Genomic DNA, 26,101 nt, shown 5'->3' with positions numbered 1-26,101 from the left:
TGCCCATCAAATACGCAACTCAAAATTTGCATAGGAAACTTTTTTTTTCGTGACGGCTTTTGCGGCACGCTCACTTCAACTGTTCTAGACTAATATTTGAACGTAGCGTATCTCTAAAAAAGTTTTTGAAGAAAATGATTCCAGAATGCTTATTTTGTCGTTTTAAACCAAAACAGGGCAAAAACTAAATTTATTTTAACTATTCGCCATTTTCAAAAGTTCGGCTAGATAATATCGAAGGCCGCCATCTTAGGCCCACTGGGCCCACAAAACGAGGTACGCTCAGTTTGTATGGGAGCTGTCAACATGCTCCCGGGCTGCTAATTATTTAAACATCATTGTCCCATATTTTCGCAAATCCACGTAGAAACCCACGATTTTTTCAACGACTCAAACCTCGACTCAAACAAAACCAAGCAATCCAAACAAAAAAGCTTACACACTGATGCGAAACTGCCCAAACATGCTTGACAGATATTTCGCGACAGAAATTCTAAATTATAATTTTAGAATTTTTATTAATATAAAAATGAAATAATCAAATAATTTGATAACTAAGCAATTTAATAATTTATTTATTAAGTAATTTAAAAATGTAACAATTTAATTATTTTAAAAAATGCAGTAATTTAATACATAATTTAATAGTTCTATACTGCCCATAATTTAAAATTCGGCTATTATGCCAAATCCAGTATTCCGAGAAAAACGCGTTTTAGTGTTTGTCACAAAATCTCCGTCAAGGCAATTTTCCATAAGAGTGGCATATTAGCCGTTTGGTTTTTCGCATCGGCAGCCAAGTCAAAACACTATTTCAGTGAAATTCATGTTCCATAAGATGCGTTGGAACAACCTCTACCACCTGGTGCTAATATCTCGTTTTTGCCAAAAGTGGATATTAGCCGTTTTTTCAATGGTGGGCAGTATAGTTTAATAATCACAGCGTAACAAAATATTTTTTTTATTTTTTGGCAGCACGAAAAAAAATGCTCCTCTAGGGATCGGCTTCCCGAACAAAATGCAACCTGGCGCATATTTTTATTGTTATCCTAACTCGAGATATTCAATGCAGAAGTTTTGCATATGAATCACCCCCCGTCGGAAAATATTTTTTATTTTGTTTTCTCTGTAACTTTTGATCAATTAGGTCTTTTTGGACGCTTCCGGTGTCATTCGACGGTAAATTGTTAGAAAAACTCAAGATTTGGTCCCATTGGCCGGTTCCCGTAACCGGTTCCGGAGGAAATCCGGAATATTGGCCAAAACTGTGCAAAAACTTCAAAATTTTGAAGTTTTTTGCTCTTAATGCGAAGTGAACGCACTATAGCATGAAACAATCCATACAAACTAAAAAAATGTTGGTCCCAGCATGTTTGAAGGTGTTTAATTGAAAAGGTGGCCATTGAGAACCGGTTCCGGTGAATCCGGATCCGGAAACTCCGGAAAAAATTAAGCAATATTTTCACAATTCCAATGTGTCAGACAGATATAAATAAAAGTGTTGTTGAAGCATTCTTTGCTACTTCATATTCATATTACCACAAAAACATGGCCAAGTGGCCAACGGGAACCTGCTCTAAATGTTCCGGATCAGGGAACCTGTGGAAATTATATATTTTTTATTAATGTTATGAAGCAGTTTTTATTAAGACATTTTCAATGTATCTGGAAAAAATCTGAATTGATTCAAAATCAAAATCAGAAATGTGGCCAAGTGGCCAACGGTAACCTGTTCTGAATGTTCCGGATCATGGAACCAGTGGACACTTGACATTTTTTTTAATTTTAAAGGCAGTTTTTTATTAAGAAATGTTCAAGGTTTCTGGAAAAAATATGAATTAATCCGAAATATAAATAAAAGTGTTTTTGAAGCATTCTTTGCTACTTCATATTCATATTACCACAAAAACATGGCCAAGTGGCCAACGGGAACCTGCTCTGAATGTTCCGGATCAGGGAACCTGTGGAAATTATATATTTTTTATTAATGTTATGAAGCAGTTTTTATTAAGACATTTTCAATGTATCTGGAAAAAATCTGAATTGATTCAAAATCAAAATCAGAAATGTGGCCAAGTGGCCAACGGGAACCCGTTCTGAATATTCCGGATCAGGGAACCAGTGGTCACTTGAAATGTGTATTAATTTAAAATAGCATAATTTAATTAGGAAATTTTCTAGTTTTCTACAAAAATCAGAATTAATTAAAATCAGAATCAGAAATATGCCCAGGTTACCAACAGGAACCCGTTTTAAATGTACTGGATTAGGGAACCAGTGAACATTTGAAGTTTTTATCAAGTTTTCAAAAAACATATTTAGATTAATGAAATTTAAAAATTCCTGTAAAAATTAGGAACATATTCGATATCAGAATTAGAAATATTGCCAAGTGGCCTACGGGAACTCGTTCTGAATGTTTCGGATCATGTTACCAGAGGAAATTTGAATTTTTAATTAATTTTAAAAATGCATATTTTAATTAATGAAATTTTTAAATCCCTGGAAAATCTGAATGTATTTAGAATAAGAAATAAAAATGATGCCAAGTGGCCGACTGTTCCGGATCAGCGAGCCAGTGGTCACTTGGCATATTTTAATTTAGAAATTTTCTAGATTTCTAGAAAAATCTGAATTTATTTGAAATCAGAATTGAAAATGTTGTCAAGTGGCCAACGAGAATCTGTTCTGACTGATCCGGATCAGGGAACCAGAAATCACATAAAAAGTTTATTAATTAAATAAAAAACATTTTTTTAATTAAGAATATTTCTAGATTTCTAGAAAAATCTAAATTTATTTTAAATCATACTTAAAAATTTTGCCAAGTGGCCAACGTGAACCTGTTCTGACTGGTCACAATTTTTATTAATTTAAAAAATATATATTTATTTTACTGATTTGTTTTAAAGTTTTGGAAAAAATCACAGTTTATTTAAAATCAGATTTAGTAATATTGCCAAGTGGCCAACGGAAACCCATTCTGAATGTTCCGGTTCAGGGAACCAGTGGTTACAATTTTTATTATTTCAGTAGTCACAATTTTTATTATTTTAAAATAAATATATTTATTTTACAGATTTTTTTAAAAATTTTGGAAAAAATCACAATTTATTTGAAAACAGAATTAGAAATGTTTCCAAGTGGCCAATGGAAACCCATTTTGAATGTTCCGGATCAGGGAACCAGTAGTCACTTGAAATGTTTATAGATTTAAAAAAAGCATAATTTAATTAGGAAATTTTCTAGTTTTCTAGAAATAGCAGAATTAATACAAAATTAGAATCAGAAATGTGGCCAGGTGACTAACAAAAACCCGTATTAAATGTTCTGGATTAGGGAACCAGTGAATATTTGAAATTTTTATCATGTTTTCAAAAACATATTTTGATAAATGAAATTTTAAAATTCCTGTAAAAATTCAGAATTTACTTGAAATCAGAATTAGATGTTGCCAAGTGGCCAACGGGAATCCGTTCTGACTGTTCCGGATCAAGAAACCAGTGGACATGCAGGGTTGTTACGGGAAAGTCGAAAGAAAATCCGCGCCAAATCCGCGCTGACCGAAACCTCAATCCGTGCGAAATTCACGCCATATAAAAAAATCGCGACAAACATTCAAGAAACATTATTTCCAAACAAAAAACTAATACAGAAAGTATTTGATAAAAAAAAACTCGTTTTATGTTTGAAGGAATGATAGCAAAAAATCCTTTTAAAAAATACCTAAAGAGACGTCAAGAAAAGTGTCACCAAAAATTTTTTTTTTGCGAATCAGAGGGACACTACAATAATTTTGACGAATATAAACGAAATAGAAAATTATAAACCAATATAAACAAAATTTAAAAATCTAATAAATGAAATTTAACTTTAAAAATATAAGCTCAAAAACCCAAAATCTAAAATTTGAATATGATTGAATTTTAGATTTCGAAATTCTAAAAATTCAAAATCTATGAATTTTAATACAGATTGTTTTCCATATTCCACACTTAATTTCGAATAATTCCGAAACAAATTTCATTTCCAATATTTGAAATATTTTCTTCCAAAAATTAAAGAATTTAAAAATTTAAGAATTTAAGAATTTAAGAATTTAAGAATTTAAGAATTTAAGAATTTAAGAATTTAAGAATTTAAGAATTTAAGAATTTAAGAATTTAAGAATTTAAGAATTTAAGAATTTAAGAATTTAAGAATTTAAGAATTTAAGAATTTAAGAATTTAAGAATTTAAGAATTTAAGAATTTAAGAATTTAAGAATTTAAGAATTTAAGAATTTAAGAATTTAAGAATTTAAGAATTTAAGAATTTAAGAATTTAAGAATTTAAGAATTTAAGAATTTAAGAATTTAAGAATTTAAGAATTTAAGAATTTAAGAATTTAAGAATTTAAGAATTTAAGAATTTAAGAATTTAAGAATTTAAGAATTTAAGAATTTAAGAATTTAAGAATTTAAGAATTTAAGAATTTAAGAATTTAAGAATTTAAGAATTTAAGAATTTAAGAATTTAAGAATTTAAGAATTTAAGAATTTAAGAATTTAAGAATTTAAGAATTTAAGAATTTAAGAATTTAAGAATTTAAGAATTTAAGAATTTAAGAATTTAAGAATTTAAGAATTTAAGAATTTAAGAATTTAAGAATTTAAGAATTTAAGAATTTAAGAATTTAAGAATTTAAGAATTTAAGAATTTAAGAATTTAAGAATTTAAGAATTTAAGAATTTAAGAATTTAAGAATTTAAGAATTTAAGAATTTAAGAATTTAAGAATTTAAGAATTTAAGAATTTAAGAATTTAAGAATTTAAGAATTTAAGAATTTAAGAATTTAAGAATTTAAGAATTTAAGAATTTAAGAATTTAAGAATTTAAGAATTTAAGAATTTAAGAATTTAAGAATTTAAGAATTTAAGAATTTAAGAATTTAAGAATTTAAGAATTTAAGAATTTAAGAATTTAAGAATTTAAGAATTTAAGAATTTAAGAATTTAAGAATTTAAGAATTTAAGAATTTAAGAATTTAAGAATTTAAGAATTTAAGAATTTAAGAATTTAAGAATTTAAGAATTTAAGAATTTAAGAATTTAAGAATTTAAGAATTTAAGAATTTAAGAATTTAAGAATTTAAGAATTTAAGAATTTAAGAATTTAAGAATTTAAGAATTTAAGAATTTAAGAATTTAAGAATTTAAGAATTTAAGAATTTAAGAATTTAAGAATTTAAGAATTTAAGAATTTAAGAATTTAAGAATTTAAGAATTTAAGAATTTAAGAATTTAAGAATTTAAGAATTTAAGAATTTAAGAATTTAAGAATTTAAGAATTTAAGAATTTAAGAATTTAAGAATTTAAGAATTTAAGAATTTAAGAATTTAAGAATTTAAGAATTTAAGAATTTAAGAATTTAAGAATTTAAGAATTTAAGAATTTAAGAATTTAAGAATTTAAGAATTTAAGAATTTAAGAATTTAAGAATTTAAGAATTTAAGAATTTAAGAATTTAAGAATTTAAGAATTTAAGAATTTAAGAATTTAAGAATTTAAGAATTTAAGAATTTAAGAATTTAAGAATTTAAGAATTTAAGAATTTAAGAATTTAAGAATTTAAGAATTTAAGAATTTAAGAATTTAAGAATTTAAGAATTTAAGAATTTAAGAATTTAAGAATTTAAGAATTTAAGAATTTAAGAATTTAAGAATTTAAGAATTTAAGAATTTAAGAATTTAAGAATTTAAGAATTTAAGAATTTAAGAATTTAAGAATTCAAGAATTTAAGAATTTTTTTTTGCGAATTTTGAGATTTTTGTTTTTTTTTTTTGTTTGCAAAATTGTTTTAAATTTTATATTTTTTAGTTTTCAAATATTGTTTTTTTAATTTTGATTTTTTTTTAAATTTGATTTTTTCTATAAATTTTGAATTTTTGATTTTTAAGTTTTTTGGAGATTTTTAAAATTCTGAATTTAGAAATTTTGGATTATTTTAATTACGATTTTGGAAATAATCTGAATTTTAATAATATGAATGAAATAATCTGAATTTTAAAAAATTGTTTAGAAAAACTATTAAAATATAAAAAAAAGTTTCGAATTGATGAAATTTGAATTTTGAATAATGAAGCATTAATTTTTGAATGTTCTGATCTTTTTATTTTTCGCCAAAAATGTTTAAATTTTGAAAAAAACATTACTCAAAACTCAAAAGAAATTACATATTCAGAGGCGGACATATTAAGAAATGAGTTAAGTGTAGTAATAATTTTATTTGAGAAATTCTCAACCATACATTTAAAAAATAATCTCTACATAATCTTCATCGAAATTTTTCGACGGTTCGTATTAAGAAAATACAAACATTTTCAGAAAAAAAATCTATTAATGAGAAATTTTCATTGCAATCAATGGAAAAAAAAACAAATTTGCGTAATTCTTGAAAATATTTTTCTTAATAACTTGAAAGTAATTCTTTATAATAAATTAATAAACATTGTGACCAGTCAGAACAGGATCTTGTTGGCTACTTGGCAACATTTTGACGTAGACTTACGTCTTTGTCGAAGGTACTGGGGTGTCATTCCAAAAAACCCGGGCCGAAGGCCCTGGAATATTGCGTCATCCGTCAATCGCTTATATCATCCTTCCCTCAAATCGAATCGGCACGATTTTGGTTCCATTCGATTCGAAAATTATTCAGCAATTTGCTATAAAACTTTCATTGTTGGCAAAATAGTTTAACTATTGAAACAATTGAATGTTTTAAAATGTTTTCAAAATGCAGAGATTTTGCAAGCAAAATGAGCGCTTCCCACTCACGGACGGGAATGTCAAGTACCTATTTTGAGGGGAAAATCATCCGAGCAACGCGACCGAGTGTCGGTCGCGAAAAAGGAGGGGAAGTAGCGGGCCGAAACCATATATAAGAAAGTGCGCCAGTTTTCATTTCAACATTCACGTCTCAGACGTCGGACCGGCAGCAGCAGCAGGAAAGCTCAGCCCAGAGCAGCAGCAGCAGGAGAGAGACCAGAGCAGCAGCAGCAGGAGAGAGGGACCAGAACTGGAAAAGAAGTGCGCATCGCCTTCTCGTCGTCACCGTCAGCCAGTTGCCTCTCGATGGCCGGACCGTTAGGATCTTTCGTGGTTGCTGTGGTTCGGAGGTGCTTCAATCCCCATCCCTCGTCCCACCCGGGACGAGGCATCAACAAGATGAGGCGCGCGCCTGCTGTCTTCCGCCGAAAAGCCTCTCGTGGGTCAAGCCTTGGTTGTTAAACAATCGGGACATCCAACTAGCTCGTCGCATTCGCGGCGAGCGCTTCTGAAAGATTTACGTCTCATCAAATTCTAGTGTTGAAAGAGTTGCCCTCGTCCCACCCGGGACGAGGCAGCGAGCTAATTTGAATTTAAATTTCAGGAACAAATTTTGGTCTTCGGGGGCGACGGATTGCACAGCTTTCTGAGGCTGCTCTCGCCCCCAACCCCTATGCCCCCTCTCCCCCTCCCCCCATTCGGCTCGCTAAAATTCCTTCGTCTCTTTCTTTCCTCTCTTTGCCGTTCGTTCGTCTTCTTCGACGGCCATGCCTCACGATCTTGAGCAGTTAAGTGAGGAACATGATCCAATTTTACTCGAGGCTGATTCGTTTGGGGATATTTGTGCCACAAAAGTTTCAGAGATGGGATTCAAACATTGTTTGTTGTTGTGTATATTTCGCCAAGTGCAACATACAAACAGAAAATTTCTTTCTTGATCCGGAATTTGTTCTGGTATGCAAAGCAGGACATCCGCATTGTTGTGTCTGGGGATTTTAACATTGATATCCTCAAACCGGAAAATTTGAAATTTGTTGATTTTATGAAAGAGTACCTCAAGCTTGATCTGCTTTCCAATCCTTTACAGACAACGACATTTGGGCGCACATGCCTTGACCTTGTTTTTGGCAGAAATGTTCTAACACAGTCACGAAGGTATGTTTCGTATTTTAGTTATCATCGGCCGATTTTGACTTTGGTTGATACACCAGCCTAATCTAAATTTCACACCACAATCATTTGCAAATACTACACGCTTTCCTAAACAACTTTGTCGGTTTCGCATCCATCAACAACGCCAGCACCTGCAGCATCCACCGCGGCCTATCACCCATCTGGACAGAACATCTCCCGGCTGCAGCCTGATGCCAAGACCGAGCCTTGCGACCAACGCCACCATCCAACTCTAATCGGTCCTTTTTAGGGCCACCAATTTTCTCACGAAAGAGTTCTTCTTGTTCATCATTCCCACCAAACACTACATACAATTTGAAAGAAAACCACCCCGAAATAACGCCCTTAGCTGAATTCCATCTCCCATTCATGATCATATTCCGTAAATCTATTTAAAGAATATAGCTAATTCTTCAAATTAATATATGGAAAACCCACATGTCCACATATCTAAATTTTACGTAAGTCTACGCCATTCCGGTTATGTCTGTGACATAACTACTTTGACTTTTTAATTCTCATTTCGAAGATGTTCTGATATTTAACAGGAATTTTAAAATTTCATTAATCAAAATATGTTTTTTGAAAACTTGATAGTAATTTCAGATGTTCACTGGTTCCCTGATCCAGAAGATTTAAAACGGGTTCCTGTTGGTCACCTGGCCACATTTCTGATTCTGATTTCAAATAAATTGTGATTTTTTTCCAAAAATCAGTATTTTTTTTTAAATTAATAAAAATTGTGACCAGTCAGAACAGGTTCTCGATGGCCACTTGACAACATTTATATTTCTAATTTTAAATAAATTCAGATTTTCCAGCAATTTAAATAAAAATTAAATATGCTTTATTAAAATTAATTAAAAAAATCAAATGTTCTGGGACTGGTTCCCTAATCCAGAACATTTAATACGGGTTTTTGTTAGTCACCTGGCCACATTTCTGATTCTTATTTTGAATAAATTCTGCTATTTCTAGAAAACTAGAAAATTTCCTAATTAAATTATGCTTTTTTTTAAATCAATAAACATTTCAAGTGACTACTGGTTCCCTGATCCGGAACATTGAAAATGGGTTTTCATTGGCCACTTGGAAACATTTCTGATTCTGTTTTCAAATAAATTGTGATTTTTTCCAAAATTTTTCAAAAAATCTGTAAAATAAATATATTTTTTTAAAAATAATAAAAATTGTGACTAGTCAGAATAGGTTCTCGTTGGCCACTTGACAACATTTTCAATTCTGATTTCAAATAAATTTAGATTTTCCAAGAAATCTAGAAAATTTCATAATTGAAATATGCTTTATAAAATAAACAAAACAAAAAGTCAAGTAAACACTGGTTCCCTGATCCGGAACAGTTGGCCACTTGGCAACATTTTGATTTCTAATTTTAAATATATTCTAATTTTTACAGGAATTTTAAAATTTCATTAATCAAAATATGTTTTTGAAAACATGATAAAAATTTCAAATGTTCACTGGTTCTCTAATCCGGATTATTTAAAGCGGGTTCCTGTTGGTCACCTGGCCACATTTCTGATTCTGATTTTGAATAAATTCAGATTTTTCTAGAAAACTAGAAAATTTCCTTATTAAAATATGCTTTTTTTAATTAATAAACATTTCAAATAACCACTGGTTCCCTGAACCGGAACATTCAGAATGGGTTTCCGTTGGCCACTTGGCAATATTACTAAATCTGATTTTAAATAAACTGTGATTTTTTCCAAAACTTTAAAACAAATCAGTAAAATAAATATATATTTTTTAAATTAATAAAAATTGTGACCAGTCAGAACAGGTTCACGTTGGCCACTTGGCAAAATTTTTAAGTATGATTTAAAATAAATTTAGATTTTTCTAGAAATCTAGAAATATTCTTAATTAAAAAAATGTTTTTTATTTAATTAATAAACTTTTTATGTGATTTCTGGTTCCCTGATCCGGATCAGTCAGAACAGATTCTCGTTGGCCACTTGACAACATTTTCAATTCTGATTTCAAATAAATTCAGATTTTTCTAGAAATCTAGAAAATTTCTAAATTAAAATATGCCAAGTGACCACTGGCTCGCTGATCCGGAACAGTCGGCCACTTGGCATCATTTTTATTTCTTATTCTAAATACATTCAGATTTTCCAGGGATTTAAAAATTTCATTAATTAAAATATGCATTTTTAAAATTAATTAAAAATTCAAATTTCCTCTGGTAACATGATCCGAAACATTCAGAACGAGTTCCCGTAGGCCACTTGGCAATATTTCTAATTCTGATATCGAATATGTTCCTAATTTTTACAGGAATTTTTAAATTTCATTAATCTAAATATGTTTTTTGAAAACTTGATAAAAACTTCAAATGTTCACTGGTTCCCTAATCCAGTACATTTAAAACGGGTTCCTGTTGGTAACCTGGGCATATTTCTGATTCTGATTTTAATTAATTCTGATTTTTGTAGAAAACTAGAAAATTTCCTAATTAAATTATGCTATTTTAAATTAATACACATTTCAAGTGACCACTGGTTCCCTGATCCGGAATATTCAGAACGGGTTCCCGTTGGCCACTTGGCCACATTTCTGATTTTGATTTTGAATCAATTCAGATTTTTTCCAGATACATTGAAAATGTCTTAATAAAAACTGCTTCATAACATTAATAAAAAATATATAATTTCCACAGGTTCCCTGATCCGGAACATTCAGAGCAGGTTCCCGTTGGCCACTTGGCCATGTTTTTGTGGTAATATGAATATGAAGTAGCAAAGAATGCTTCAAAAACACTTTTATTTATATTTCGGATTAATTCATATTTTTTCCAGAAACCTTGAAAATTTCTTAATAAAAAACTGCCTTTAAAATTAAAAAAAATGTCAAGTGTCCACTGGTTCCATGATCCGGAACATTCAGAACAGGTTACCGTTGGCCACTTGGCCACATTTCTGATTTTGATTTTGAATCAATTCAGATTTTTTCCAGATACATTGAAAATGTCTTAATAAAAACTGCTTCATAACATTAATAAAAAATATATAATTTCCACAGGTTCCCTGATCCGGAACATTTAGAGCAGGTTCCCGTTGGCCACTTGGCCATGTTTTTGTGGTAATATGAATATGAAGTAGCAAAGAATGCTTCAACAACACTTTTATTTATATCTGTCTGACACATTGGAATTGTGAAAATATTGCTTAATTTTTTCCGGAGTTTCCGGATCCGGATTCACCGGAACCGGTTCTCAATGGCCACCTTTTCAATTAAACACCTTCAAACATGCTGGGACCAACATTTTTTTAGTTTGTATGGATTGTTTCATGCTATAGTGCGTTCACTTCGCATTAAGAGCAAAAAACTTCAAAATTTTGAAGTTTTTGCACAGTTTTGGCCAATATTCCGGATTTCCTCCGGAACCGGTTACGGGAACCGGCCAATGGGACCAAATCTTGAGTTTTTCTAACAATTTACCGTCGAATGACACCGGAAGCGTCCAAAAAGACCTAATTGATCAAAAGTTACAGAGAAAACAAAATAAAAAATATTTTCCGACGGGGGGTGATTCATATGCAAAACTTCTGCATTGAATATCTCGAGTTAGGATAACAATAAAAATATGCGCCAGGTTGCATTTTGTTCGGGAAGCCGATCCCTAGAGGAGCATTTTTTTTCGTGCTGCCAAAAAATAAAAAAAATATTTTGTTACGCTGTTAAATTATAAAATTATGAAATTATGAAATTATGAAATTTTGAAATTTTGAAATTTTGAAATTTTGAAATTATGAAATTATGAAATTATGAAATTTTGAAATTATGAAATTAAATATGAAATTATGAAATTATGGAACTATTAAATTATAATTTAATAGTTCCATAATTTCATAATTTCATATTTAATTTCATAATTTCAAAATTTCATAATTTCATAATTTCATAATTTCAAAATTTCAAAATTTCAAAATTTCAAAATTTCAAAATTTCATAATTTCATAATTTCATAATTTTATAATTTAATTATTTAATAATTTAATAATTTAATAATTTAATAATTTAATAATTTAATAATTTAATAATTTAATAATTTAATAATTTAATAATTTAATAATTTAATAATTTAATAATTTAATAATTTAATAATTTAATAATTTAATAATTTAATAATTTAATAATTTAATAATTTAATAATTTAATAATTTAATAATTTAATAATTTAATAATTTAATAATTTAATAATTTAATAATTTAATAATTTAATAATTTAATAATTTAATAATTTAATAATCTAATAATTTAATAATTTAATAATTTAATAATTTAATAATTTAATAATTTAATAATTTAATAATTTAATAATTTAATAATTTAATAATTTAATAATTTAATAATTTAATAATTTAATAATTTAATAATTTAATAATTTAATAATTTAATAATTTAATAATTTAATAATTTAATAATTTAATAATTTAATAATTTAATAATTTAATAATTTAATAATTTAATAATTTAATAATTTAATAATTTAATAATTTAATAATTTAATAATTTAATAATTTAATAATTTAATAATTTAATAATTGAATAATTTAATAATTTAATAATTTAATAATTTAATAATTTAATAATTTAATAATTTAATAATTTAATAATTTAATAATTTAATAATTTAATAATTTAATAATTTAATAATTTAATAATTTAATAATTTAATAATTTAATAATTTAATAATTTAATAATTTAATAATTTAATAATATAATAATTAAATAATTTAATAATTTAATAATTTAATAATTTAATAATTTAATAATTTAATAATTAAATAATTTAATAATTTAATAATTTAATAATTTAATAATTTAATAATTTAATAATTTAATAATTTAATAATTTAATAATTTAATAATTTAATAATTTAATAATTTAATAATTTAATAATTTAATAATTTAATAATTTAATAATTTAATAATTTAATAATTTAATAATTTAATAATTTAATAATTTAATAATTTAATAATTTAATAATTTAATAATTTAATAATTTAATAATTTAATAATTTAATAATTTAATAATTTAATAATTTAATAATTGAATAATTTAATAATTTAATAATTTAATAATTTAATAATTTAATAATTTAATAATTTAATAATTTAATAATTTAATAATTTAATAATTTAATAATTTAATAATTTAATAATTTAATAATTTAATAATTTAATGATTTAATAATTTAATAATTTAATAATTTAATAATTTAATAATTTAATAATTTAATAATTTAATAATTTAATAATTTAATAATTTAATAATTTAATAATTTAATAATTTAATAATTTAATAATTTAATAATTTAATAATTTAATAATTTAATAATTTAATAATTTAATAATTTAATAATTTAATAATTTAATAATTTAATAATTTAATAATTTAATAATTTAATAATTAAATAATTTAATAATTTAATAATTTAATAATTTAATAATTTAATAATTTAATAATTTAATAATTTTATAATTTAATAATTTAATAATTTAATAATTTAATAATTTAATGATTTAATAATTTAATAATTTAATAATTTAATAATTTAATAATTTAATAATTTAATAATTTAATAATTTAATAATTTAATAATTTAATAATTTAATAATTTAATAATTTAATAATTTAATAATTTAATAATTTAATAATTTAATAATTTAATAATTTAATAATTTAATAATTTAATAATTTAATAATTTAATAATTTAATAATTTAATAATTTAATAATTTAATAATTTAATAATTTAATAATTTAATAATTTAATAATTTAATAATTTAATAATTTAATAATTTAATAATTTAATAATTTAATAATTTAATAATTTAATAATTTAATAATTTAATAATTTAATAATTTAATAATTTAATAATTTAATAATTTAATAATTTAATAATTTAATAATTTAATAATTTAATAATTTAATAATTTAATAATTTAATAATTTAATAATTTAATAATTTAATAATTTAATAATTTAATAATTTAATAATTTAATAATTTAATAATTTAATAATTTAATAATTTAATAATTTAATAATTTAATAATTTAATAATTTAATAATTTAATAATTTAATAATTTAATAATTTAATAATTTAATAATTTAATAATTTAATAATTTAATAATTTAATAATTTAATAATTTAATAATTTAATAATTTAATAATTTAATAATTTAATAATTTAATAATTTCATAATTTAATAATTTAATAATTTAATAATTTAATAATTTAATAATTTAATAATTTAATAATTTAATAATTTAATAATTTAATAATTTAATAATTTAATAATTTAATAATTTAATAATTTAATAATTTAATAATTTAATAATTTAATAATTTAATAATTTAATAATTTCATAATTTAATAATTTAATAATTCAATAATTTAATAATATAATAATTGGGTTCTAAAGCCCTATGTCAATTTTTATGTACAACGGTAAAAAACACGATTATAAACCATTTCTGATCACTTTTTTTCATTTTAATGCCTAAAAAAATATTGACAAGACAACATTTTTTCGATGGATCAACTATGGTCCCCTTGGAACGAGCTGTCAAGTAGGAGCTTTTCTGTCAAGAAGGACCGCGAGGATAATTTTTCAAAATTGATTTAAAAATCCATTTTAAACTCATTGTGGTCGTGCAAAGGGTCATTGTACTCAGAAAAATAAGCTTTATCGCTGTAAACAATACTATCAGCAATCTAAGCTTCATTTTAGGACCCAATTACAGAAATAATGTTTTATTGAATTTGGATGATCAAGTATCAATAAAAGCAACGTTTTTCATCGTTTGTTATCATTAGAACATCTTATTTTGCTTTTATATTAAAATGGGAATTGAATATGGATGCTCAACATTCAAATGCGTTTTTCTCAAAAAGGATGGTGTGCACATGATGCTTTTTGAAATGTTGGCATCGAATTCAACAATTCCAGAGTTTTTTTTATGAAAATGTCCTATAAGCTATTGTCTTTCATATGTTTATAGGACCTAATCAAAAAAAGTCGAGAATTTATTTATTCAAAAATGTAATTATTTGACAATTTTTAATTTAACATTTCTATATTTTATTTTTATAATTTTCTAATTTAATTGAAATATTATTATCCGCGCACCACCAAACCGAAGTGCGCATGCATCTCTTCTGTTGCGCGAAAAAATCTATTGTGCCGTACAAAAAAATGAGTAGATAGTCGTAAGCGTGTATCAGCCTGTGGTGCAACAGGCTTTGACAGGTTACGCTCGTATTTTGATTTTTGTCTGCCTTTACAATATTATGTAATTCAAATTTTAGTATTTATTAAAATAAACATAAAACATGCTGTTCCCATTTACAGTGTATAACCCTTGAATGATTTGTACTAATATTTAAATTTCTTGTTGCTGTACTAAAACTTCAAAATCAAAACATAAACAACAGCAGCAATCTGATCGAAAAGTGCCGCGATTTTCGCCAGCAACGGATTATTCAGATTCCCGAACCTGAAGAAGCTCCTCCCTTCACTCGCTCCCCGCACCAATGGCCAAACCTCGGCCCTGCGTTGTGCCGTGCTGCCAGGGAGAACGATTCGAGCTGGTGCACAAGTTCCCGTCGGACCGAGAGCGGGCGGAACAGTGGAAGCTGATTCTGGGGATTCAGGAGCTGGAACATCTGGACGTGGACGCGATCCGGGGCAAGCACTTTGTTTGTTCGCGACACTTCCGCGACTCGGACTACAAGAACAAACTTTCGCGCAGTTTGAACGTGACGGCAAATCCGTCGCTCAATCTGAACGGTCTGTGGCATCCGGAGGGACTGAACCGGGTTATTCCGCCCATGGCAAGGCCTGGGATATCTGCCGAGAGGATGTCGCAGGAGCAGAAGATTGAGGAACCGATGGGGAATGTGGTTACGGTCAGTCTAGAAGTTCAACCCGGCCACGACATGCAGGTTCTGGACCAGGAGTCGAACATGATGTGCATCTACAATACCGTGACCGAAAGTGTCGAGGATTCTGTCCAGCAGCAGTCGTCCGTGCAACAGATCGACATCATCGAGATTCCAACGCCGACGCCAAAGCCGTTACCGGCCGGTCAAGCTCAAAAGCGAACCCTTTCGGTGAAATCCCTCGCCGGCAGCACCCCGGCCAAAATCTTCAAAGTCCGGAACAATGCCGAATCCGACGACGTGACCGTGCTGAAGGGCCAAGCCAGGCAGGAACTCATCCTGCGCAAAATCAAGCTGGCCACATCTCCCCAGAAGCCCTCGTTCCGATTGACGCCCCCAACCCGAACCGTGCCGGCAACGGTTTCAACGGAAACGCAAACGGACGCGGAGACGGAATCGTCATCAGTGGAAAGGCTTGAACAACCGTCGGACGCGCAGCTGCAAGTGCTGGACGTGTCCGCGGAGGACAAGACGACCAAAATGACCAAGGTGCTGGCCCTGCTCGAGTGTACGCCGGAGAATTTGGCCAAATTGCAGCGGAAGATGGGTGGTGCGGACGGCGGAGCGATCCCGTTCGACGAAAAGCTGTTCCAGGAGATTGCCCAGGGCGAGGACGATAAAGGTATGGTTTGAATCATTTTAGGTAAATTAGAAAAACTTTACAATTAAAATCAGTGCGCCCATTGTCCAGCGACGCACTCCAAAGGCCAACTGATAGCTGCTGCTGGCGATAGCTCGCGTTGCACCCTATCTCCGGGATTGATAACCCAGCAGAATTTGTTTGGAAATTTCACTCATCAAAACGCCACGCACGTCGATTGCGCCGGTGTCGCGTTATCAACGAACGCCAGACAGCTTTTTTGCCGTCTCATCCGATCGTGCGCAGATTTTTGCCCCCCTCCGTATTACATGTTTGTTCAGTTCGAACTGGACCTGGTAACGATTAACACGTTTTTGGAATTCTTTCCAGCAGCTGAGATGAAGCAAACGGCCGTTGACGAACGATACTTCCTGACGCTGGTGCGGCCCGGCCAGGAGGAACCGGTGCCGGTGAGTTACATCTGGCTGCGGGATCACTGCCGGTGCAACGAGTGCTACAACCACGAGACCTTCCAGCGGACGCTTTCGGTGCTGGACATTCCGGACGATGTGGCGCCGGAAAGTTACGAGGTTCGCGACGGCAGTTTGAACGTGCTTTGGAAGGACGGCCACCGGTCGGCGTACGAGTTGAGCTTTGTGTTTGACAGTCTGTTCGAGTCGCACCGGGAAGCGACTCTGCAGGAGCAGCTGCGACCGGTTCTGTGGGACCGGGAGTTTATCAGCGATTGTCCGGACTACTGCCGGGTCAAGCTGAACGAGCTGCTTTGTGACGATGAAGTCGTGGACAAGTTGGTGTCCAGTTTGGTCACGTACGGCGTGGCGTTCATCGAAAAGGTGCCCGCCAACACGCAAAGCACCGAGATGGCCATCAAACGGATCTTCCCGATTCACAAGACCTTCTTCGGCGAGATGTGGACCTTCACCGACAACCTGGACCACTCGGACACGTCGTACACCAAGGCGTACCTGGGACCGCACACGGACAACACGTACTTTAGCGAAGCGGCCGCCATCCAAGTGCTGCACTGCATCCAGTTCAACGGAACCGGCGGCGAAACGATCCTCATCGATGGCTTCAAGGCCGCCGAACAGTACAAACTCAAAAACCCGGAAGCCTACGAACGTCTCACCAAGGTCCCGCTGTCCTGCGAGTACATCGAGCACGGCCAATACCACGTGGACACGACCCCGGTTCTCAAAACCAACATCCTCACCGGCGAGCTGGAACAGATCCGCGTCAACACGTACGACCGCTCGATCATGAAGACGATCCCCCAGCAGCAAATGCCCCAATTCTACGCCGACTACAAGGGCCTCGTCGCGGAAATCAACGATCCGGCCAACGCGTGGCAATTCTCGCTCCGGCCCGGCACCGTGATGCTGTTCAACAACTGGCGCCTGCTGCACGGACGGATGGCCTACACCGGCAAGCGTGTCATGACCGGTTGCTACGTGGCCCGGACGGACTTCCAGAGTGTGGCGCGAACGCTCGGCATTATCTCGTGAAGGCTAATCGGCAGAAATAATGCGTTTGTTGAAAGAATGAAGATTGCTTTTGTTTTTCCTCTGGTAGAACTGTAAAGAACCGTCCTGACTTTGAGTCTGCTAGAAGGCTCGCAGCTATCTGCGGCCCCGTAAATAGACAGTGTTTGGAAACATTGATAGCTATTAATACATTATCATCGTAAATGTGGAGAATTAACAGAAAAAGTTGCGGGTAAGCGCGTGCATCCTTTATCAGTGAACTGTTTATTTACTAAAATTTCTTTTATTTCAGACTCAAGTTAAATTCTCGACTCATCGAAAAGGTAAGACCTGAGATATTTGACTTGAAATATTTGTAACAAACTCTCCAACAAACAAAAATAGAAAAATGAATTGACTCAAACTTTTCATTAAGACTCGTGCACATAGACTTTGCGTGAGACATATTATAATTTTGCTGAATATTTTTGAAAAAATCCATTCAGGAATATAATAATTCCAAGGGCTAACTTTCAACTATATATTCCCAGATTCATAAATCCAAAAAAGCAAAAAAAAAAAAATCTTAAATTCTTAACACCTAAACTTCCAAGCTCGAGAAAAAAGGGGAATTCCCCCTTTTTCTTAACTTCGGGAGTTCACGAGTTTACGTATTAAATTTTTAAATTCTTAAATTCTGAAATTCTGAAATTCTGAAATTCTGAAATTCTGAAATTCTTAAATTCTTAAATTCTTAAATTCTTAAATTCTTAAATTCTTAAATTCTTAAATTCTAAAATTCTAAAATTCTTAAATTCTTAAATTCTTAAATTCTTAAATTCTTAAATTCTTAAATTCTTAAATTCTTAAATTCTTAAATTCTTAAATTCTTAAATTCTTAAATTCTTAAATTCTTAAATTCTTAAATTCTTAAATTCTTAATTCTTAAATTCTTAAATTCTTAAATTCTTAAATTCTTAAATTCTTAAATTCTTAAATTCTTAAATTCTTAAATTCTTAAATTCTTAAATTCTTAAATTCTTAAATTCTTAAATTCTTAAATTCTTAAATTCTTAAATTCTTAAATTCTTAAATTCTTAAATTCTTAAATTCTTAAATTCTTAAATTCTAAAATTCTAAAATTCTAAAATTCTAAAATTCTAAAATTCTAAAATTCTAAAATTCTAAAATTCTAAAATTCTAAAATTCTAAAATTCTAAAATTCTAAAATTCTAAAATTCTTAAATTCTTAAATTCTTAAATTCTTAAATTCTTAAATTCTTAAATTCTTAAATTCTTAAATTCTTAAATTCTTAAATTCTTAAATTCTTAAATTCTTAAATTCTTAAATTCTTAAATTCTTAAATTCTTAAATTCTTAAATTCTTAAATTCTTAAATTCTTAAATTCTTAAATTCTTAAATTCTTAAATTCTTAAATTCTTAAATTCTTAAATTCTTAAATTCTTAAATTCTTAAATTCTTAAATTCTTAAATTCTTAAATTCTTAAATTCTTAAATTCTTAAATTCTTAAATTCTTAAATTCTTAAATTCTTAAATTCTTAAATTCTTAAATTCTTAAATTCTTAAATTCTTAAATTCTTAAATTCTTAAATTCTTAAATTCTTAAATTCTTAAATTCTTAAATTCTTAAATTCTTAAATTCTTAAATTCTTAAATTCTTAAATTCTTAAATTCTTAAATTCTTAAATTCTTAAATTCTTAAATTCTTAAATTCTTAAATTCTTAAATTCTTAAATTCTTAAATTCTTAAATTCTTAAATTCTTAAATTCTTAAATTCTTAAATTCTTTAATTCTTTAATTCTTTAATTCTTAAATTCTTAAATTCTTAAATTCTTGAATTCTTAAATTCTTAAATTCTTAAATTCTTAAATTCTTAAATTCTTAAATTCTTAAATTCTTAAATTCTTAAATTCTTAAATTCTTAAATTCTTAAATTCTTAAATTCTTAAATTCTTAAATTCTTAAATTCTTAAATTCTTAAATTCTTAAATTCTTAAATTCTTAAATTCTTAAATTCTTAAATTCTTAAATTCTTAAATTCTTAAATTCTTAAATTCTTAAATTCTTAAATTCTTAAATTCTTAAATTCTTAAATTCTTAAATTCTTAAATTCTTAAATTCTTAAATTCTTAAATTCTTAAATTCTTAAATTCTTAAATTCTTAAATTCTTAAATTCTCAAATTCTTAAATTCCTCAACTGTTAAATTCTGAAATATTAAAAAAATAAAATGCTAAAAAAAACTAAAAAAAATTAAATACTTGAAATACTAGAAATTATAGAAATACAGAAAATACTTTAAAAACAAAAAAAAATGAAAAAAAATACTAAAAATATTTAAAAAACTTAAAATACTAAAATTAATTAACGTAAAGACTTCCATCATTGCCATGATCAATAGTAACAATACTAAAATACTAACAATGCCAAAAATACTGAATATCTCAAGATTACGAAAAGTACAGGGAAATCGGGAAAAAGTCGGGAATTTGCCAAAATCCGCCAAAAATCGGGAAAAGTCGGGAATTTCTGATTTTTGTCTAAAAGTCGGGAAAAGTAGGGAATTCTAAGCATACTTGTTTGAAAATAATTTTTTAACTCTTGAATAATTTTGTAATATTTTGTGCAATTTTCAAATTGAATTCGCTCAATTCTGCTTTAGTAACTTACATTAAATTTAAGGTTCTTTTCACTATATCAATATATTTGAGTATGGAAAAGCTGTTTAAGACATTCTAAAATTTAATTAATATTGGAGTCTTTGACACAGATCTTCATAATATTTTTCATGAATCATATGATCTCTATTAATATTTGTTTATCAAACAAGAGATTAAGTTCATAAAAACTAATATAAAAATAGAGCCTAATGGCCAGCTTAGAGTTATGATTCTATTTCATTTTGTCACATAGATTGAATATTTAAAAACAGATTCCAACTTGAGTTTGGCAATAGTTTTTTTGGTAAATATTTTCAATTTTTTAACTTAATTCATTAAGTAATTAAAAATATTTTTTTTTCAAATGTTGCCTTTAAACTTTTTTTGAGAGTATGGGTAAATAACCTACACAGAAAAAAATAATGTAAATTTGGAAGCTGTAATTTTGGAAGGTTGAATATTACCTCTTTTATGATGTAATTTTACCTCAATTTAGACTGAAAAAGTGACATTACACCAGAAAAGTGGTAAAATTACACATTTTCAGAGGTAAAATTACACCTTTTTTCTGACATAAAAGATGTACCCCTTCCCAGATGTAATATTACCATGATTTTTTTTCTGTGTACTATACATAAAGCTTGATTTTCAGTTTTCGGAAAACTTAACTAACGAATAAAATCCAATATTGAAAAACTTTTTACGTTTTGAAAACATAAAGAAAATTTTTAAATTGCAAAAAAAAATAATCCAACAAATTTAGAGTTATTCCAAACTGTAAAAAAATTGTCTCTTCAAACATTTTGCTTAAAATAAGTGGTAAAACATAAAATCACATCAAACTGAATGTTCATTGAAAAAAAAAGTCAGATACAGTCAAATACTGACCACTAGATAAATTAACATTGATTAAAAATACAATATCAGAAATTACAAAATTAAAAAGGGAACTTGGCAAACAATTTTTTTTATAAATTCCTTGACATATTTCTAAATCTTTTGAATGAATAATATCAGCAGTTATGTTTTAATCATTCTTTGATTTAAAATGATGATGAAGTTTAAAAATAGGAACGCAATTTTAAGTTCAGTTATCTTTGACTTTTTGTCATTTCCAGATAAAACGAAGTATCAAAAACTATACTCTTGCCAATTTAGAAAATAACATGGAAGTTATAAGTACTGTTTTTCGATTTTTTAAAGACTAATTGTTTGTGTTTCTATTCAGAATCATAATAATTAAATTCCATTTTTGAAGTTTTTTTTTTTTTAAATTGTTGTTTAGTTTCTGTATTTACAAAAAATGCCTATGTTTGGATTATTTTTAAATTCATTTAATTTTTTTTTTGGTGGTTAGTATTGACTTTTCTTATTGTTTTTTTTTTGTTTGAAATCATTCTTTAGATAAAAAATGCGTATTATTTGAGCATTCTGGAAAAGTCTGAAAAAAGTCGGGAATTTGAAAATGGGATTTGAGTGGCCTAAAGTACTAACAATACTTAAAAATACACAAAATACAAAAAATACTTAAAAATACAAAAAAAACCAAAAATTCTCAAAATTTTTAAAAATGCTAAAAATTTTAAAAATACAAAAAATAAGAGTGACTAAGTACTAACAATACTTAAAAATACAAAAAAATACTTTAAAATACAAAAAAAAACAAAAATTCTAATTTTTTTTTAAAAATACTAAATTTTTTAAAAATACAAAAAAAAATAAAAATACTTATAAAAAATATAAACATTGAAAATACTAAAAATACTAAAAACACTAAAAATACTAAAAATACTAAAAATACTAAAAATACTAAAAATACTAAAAATACTAAAAATACTGAAAAACTGTAATACAACGCAAGAGTCCTGATTGCTCAAAATCAACCATCATTCCATTCGCGAGCACAAATAGCAGGCGACGCGATACTGCCCTGATGAATTCCTACTGTTTGTCACTTTGAAACCATTCGTTCCGAACACTCTTTTTTCTACTCTCCTTCTCTCTCTGATCGGCTCAGTCTCCGAACGGCTCAGGCAGGCCGAACGTCGCCGATCACTCTGAACTGAAAACATTTTTTCTCTGATGCGCTGCGTTATACTCATTGATTTGGGTTGCCTAAAATCAATGTTAGGTATCAATTAAATTGTGCATTTATTTTGATTTCATAACATTATAGGCATTATTTAAAGAAACATCCACCAAGAAAAATCAAATTGATGGCAAACTGAGGGCGGGAAAACAAAAAGACTGCCGCGCTGCCGTTTTGTGAGAATAGCTCTTCGCTGAGCGTGGTAGTGTGTGAGTGTCGTCGAGCGACGGAGTAGGCAAAAAATTTCACGATGTATTTGTTCGCTGAGTGAACAGTTCAGGCCACTCGCTGACTGCTTGCGAGTATCATTCGCTCATGAATGCTAGCGGGTTAGAATAGGCGACGAATGGATAGGCGATGAGTGAGTGTTTTCTGTTCATTGATTTGAAAATCAGGACCCTTGAATACTAGAAATGTTAATATTCTTAAATCCTTAAAATTTTAAATTCTTATATTCTAAAATTAACAGAGCTTGAAATTCTAAAACCATAAAACCCTAGAAAATTTAAATTTGAAAACCTTTAAATTTCAAAATTGTTTAAAAAAATTATTGTGAGATGAATAATTTCTTGATCCCTTCAGATTTACGCTTGAAGAATTCAATTAATGCTTCTTCAACCACAATGTCCAATAAGAGTTAGTTGTCATATAGACTTTTATTTATTCCGCTCAATGTTTACTTTATTAATAGTACCATCAAATTAAACACAAACACAATCAAGTGCAAACTGCTTCCTCGAAGCCAATTTCCCCCACTAGCCGCCGTCAAGTCGAAGAACTGCACCTGCACGTAGATCGGCACCCGAATCTCCTCGTCCATCGTGAACTGCAGATTCACGCGCGGCCCAAAGACCAGCTCCGCCTCCTGGAGCACGCTCTGGCGGGGCACATGCCGAACGGTCGCTTTGCCGTGGTAGAACTGATACTTGACGTTCAGCAGCATGTTGTTACAGCTGAACAGCTGGGAGTTGGGCGATGATCCTCCGCCGTTGGACGAGGCCGTCACCGGTTCGTTGATGTAGTTTTGGGAGTTGAGCTGGATCCAGTCGGAGCTTCGGTTGACCGGGTTGCCGTACTTGGAGAGGTACAGGTTGAGGGAGTTGTAGTCGCTGGAGGTTGGATTTAGGTTGTGTAGAAGCAGGTCGTTGATGTTGGTTTGAAGTTGTTGGCAGAATAGGGTTAGGTTGGATTCGATGCTGACGTTCAGCTGGGGTGAGTAGTTGCACTTGGTCCAGAGGCTTTCTCCAAACAGGACTTGGTGGTGGAACTGGTCGTTGAGTACGCATTGGTTGCGTCGACTTTTGGGCAGTTTTAGACGGAAGGTTTCGTCCGGATCGCGCGTTCCGTTTGTGAAGTACCTGAGCATGTACTTTTTGGATCGTTTCTCTTCCGCGGTGTCATTTTCTGGGATTAGAAGACGTGTTACGAGCACGGGTTTGCCCACGAGGTATCCCAGATTCCCGCTGACCTTCCGGGAGAACTTCTCCTCGTCTTTCCGCTTGAACTCGACCGAAATCCGTTGCCAAATGGTGTCCTGTTCCAAGTCTATCGATCCGCACAGCAGTCTAGTTTCCATCGCTGTCAAGTGAGTGTAATTGTGTACGAAGCGAATCTTGACCTCCGGACAGTACCAGCTGTACGACCCTTCCGCATCGTTGACGCTACTCTGGTTCGTCTTTTGACAGTTTTGTCCAGAGAGATCGCAGAACCGGACCGAGCTATTGAAGCAGTCTTCGTCCAGGCAGTGTTCCATGATTTCCGCCTTGGGCGATCGCAGATATCGGACGGATGCCTGCTGCTCCAGCAAGGCAAGGTTGAACAGCTCCAGATCTTCCAGCGATCGGAGACACTCGGTAGACTGATCGCGAAGGTAGCGCACCGGTTGAGCCAGCTGACACTCGGAGTTGGTTAGCGAGAACGGAAGAGCTGCGGGAAGAAAGGTCAATTTTGACTCATTGTAAACATATTAATTCCTTACTCAAAGTTTCAATCTTTTCACTGGTTTCGTTGTACAGTTTGATCCGATCGTTGACACGATAGGTTGAAACCGGTCCTCGCTTTGGAACATCCCCGACCGGAAATATCTCACTCCACTTGTACTTGGTCGAAGATTCCTTTAGACTTGGATCGTAAAACTGGAAAATTTTAAATTATAATTTCTATGGATGATTTCGATATACTTCAGTTATCACGCTTACCACACCACCGCCGCCATCCTCCCCCTCTTCCGGTGGCCGATGCTCGCCGACCAGGCAAAACAGGCCACCCTGAACCTCGCACGATTGGAGTCCCTCGCGGTGGTGATACTCGGCCACGTCCAGCCGCTCTTCGGAGCAGCTGAACGTGCGCAGGATCTGGTCGCTGCAGTCGATGTCGCAGCAGCAGTTTACGTCGCAAATGTTGATCTGAGAGTTGTTGAAATCTTTTAAATCGAAATTTTCGGAAGTAAAACATATCTGGAGTTTTTTTTTTGAAAAGGTCCAATAAACCCTGACTCAAGGTGGTTTCAAAAACACCCAAAAAGCAAAAACTGAAAATTTGGTTTATTGGAGCTTTTCAAAAAAAACTACAGATATGTTATTATGTACATTCCAGACTCGATTATCCAAAGGTTAGTATGGGACTTCGGATAATCGAATCACAAACAAAGCATTTTTTTTCTGAATTTTTGATTTTTTTAGTCAATTTTGAATAGTTGATATCCTATTAAATTACAAGAAAATAGTTTTCTTCTTATTGGGTAATTCTCTACCAACTCACACAAAACCGGGAAAAGTTGCCCCGACCCCTCTTCGATTTGTGTGAAATTTTGTCCTAAAGGGGTATCTTTTGTCCATGATCACGAATCCTTTTCGAATCTACGATCGACTTTTTCAAAACTTTTTTTTCGTAAAATCGCGATAACGCGTGATGTTTATAAGCAAACCAGTGATGTCATCCATCGCGACGCTCATTTTTGGTTCGTGGCACATTTTTCGTTTGTAGTGCTTTGCAGTTACGGAATTCGACAAAATGGTGTTTCAAGCACTTGTAGAACTCATCAACAGCAACATTTCTTCAGAACATTGTATAGCTGTAAAATTCATACGCAAAAAGTTACAAGAAGATTCCAGACCTCAGGACCAATGGTTCGCGATGCTTTCGTTTGCCTAACACATTTTTGGTTGTAACTTTTTTTGTATTTATCAAAAATCAATACTATGTTCAGCAAAGTTGTACGATTTGGTGTGTTCTACAAGTCCTTCATACACAACTTTGTCAAATTCCGTAACTGAAAATCACTACAAACAAAAAAT

The 26,101-nt window shown here is 30.1% G+C and overlaps 2 protein-coding genes across 4 annotated transcripts in view; one reads left to right on the top strand and one right to left on the bottom strand.

Annotated features, from left to right (window-relative positions):
* The window catches only part of LOC120420562 (ras-related protein Rac1-like), a 54,184-nt gene that overhangs the window by 20,312 nt on the left and 7,771 nt on the right, over positions 1–26,101 (bottom strand). Inside the window, exons 2-4 of one of the 2 annotated variants that reach the window (XM_039583631.2) lie at positions 25,004–25,210; positions 24,784–24,940; positions 23,475–24,731 (exon numbers count right to left, since the gene is read on the bottom strand). The exons of the other annotated variant lie outside the window; for it this stretch is intronic. Of the exons in view, the coding sequence (XP_039439565.1) occupies positions 23,482–24,731; positions 24,784–24,940; positions 25,004–25,210 (1,614 nt within the window). The 3' untranslated portion in view covers positions 23,475–23,481. Of the gene's footprint in view, positions 1–23,474; positions 24,732–24,783; positions 24,941–25,003; positions 25,211–26,101 lie in introns of those variants that run through there. 2 annotated transcript variants of the gene reach the window in all.
* LOC120420561 (uncharacterized) lies at positions 15,493–18,116 on the top strand. Of its 2 annotated transcripts, none has more exons than XM_039583630.2 (2): positions 15,493–16,591; positions 16,943–18,116. In XM_039583630.2, the coding sequence occupies exons 1-2, from the start codon at positions 15,562–15,564 to the stop codon at positions 18,073–18,075; spliced, it is 2,163 nt and encodes a 720-aa protein (XP_039439564.1). In that variant the 5' UTR covers positions 15,493–15,561; the 3' UTR covers positions 18,076–18,116. The 2 variants fall into 2 exon arrangements, with proteins under 2 accessions (XP_039439564.1, XP_039439563.1); XM_039583629.2 differs by having other exon boundaries at positions 16,940–18,116.

Source organism: Culex pipiens, chromosome 3, assembly GCF_016801865.2.
Source record: "Culex pipiens pallens isolate TS chromosome 3, TS_CPP_V2, whole genome shotgun sequence".
Classification (NCBI taxonomy): Eukaryota; Metazoa; Arthropoda; class Insecta; order Diptera; family Culicidae; genus Culex; species Culex pipiens.
Note: the sequence above shows the minus strand (reverse complement) of the source record. Positions and strands in the feature narration are given on the sequence as shown.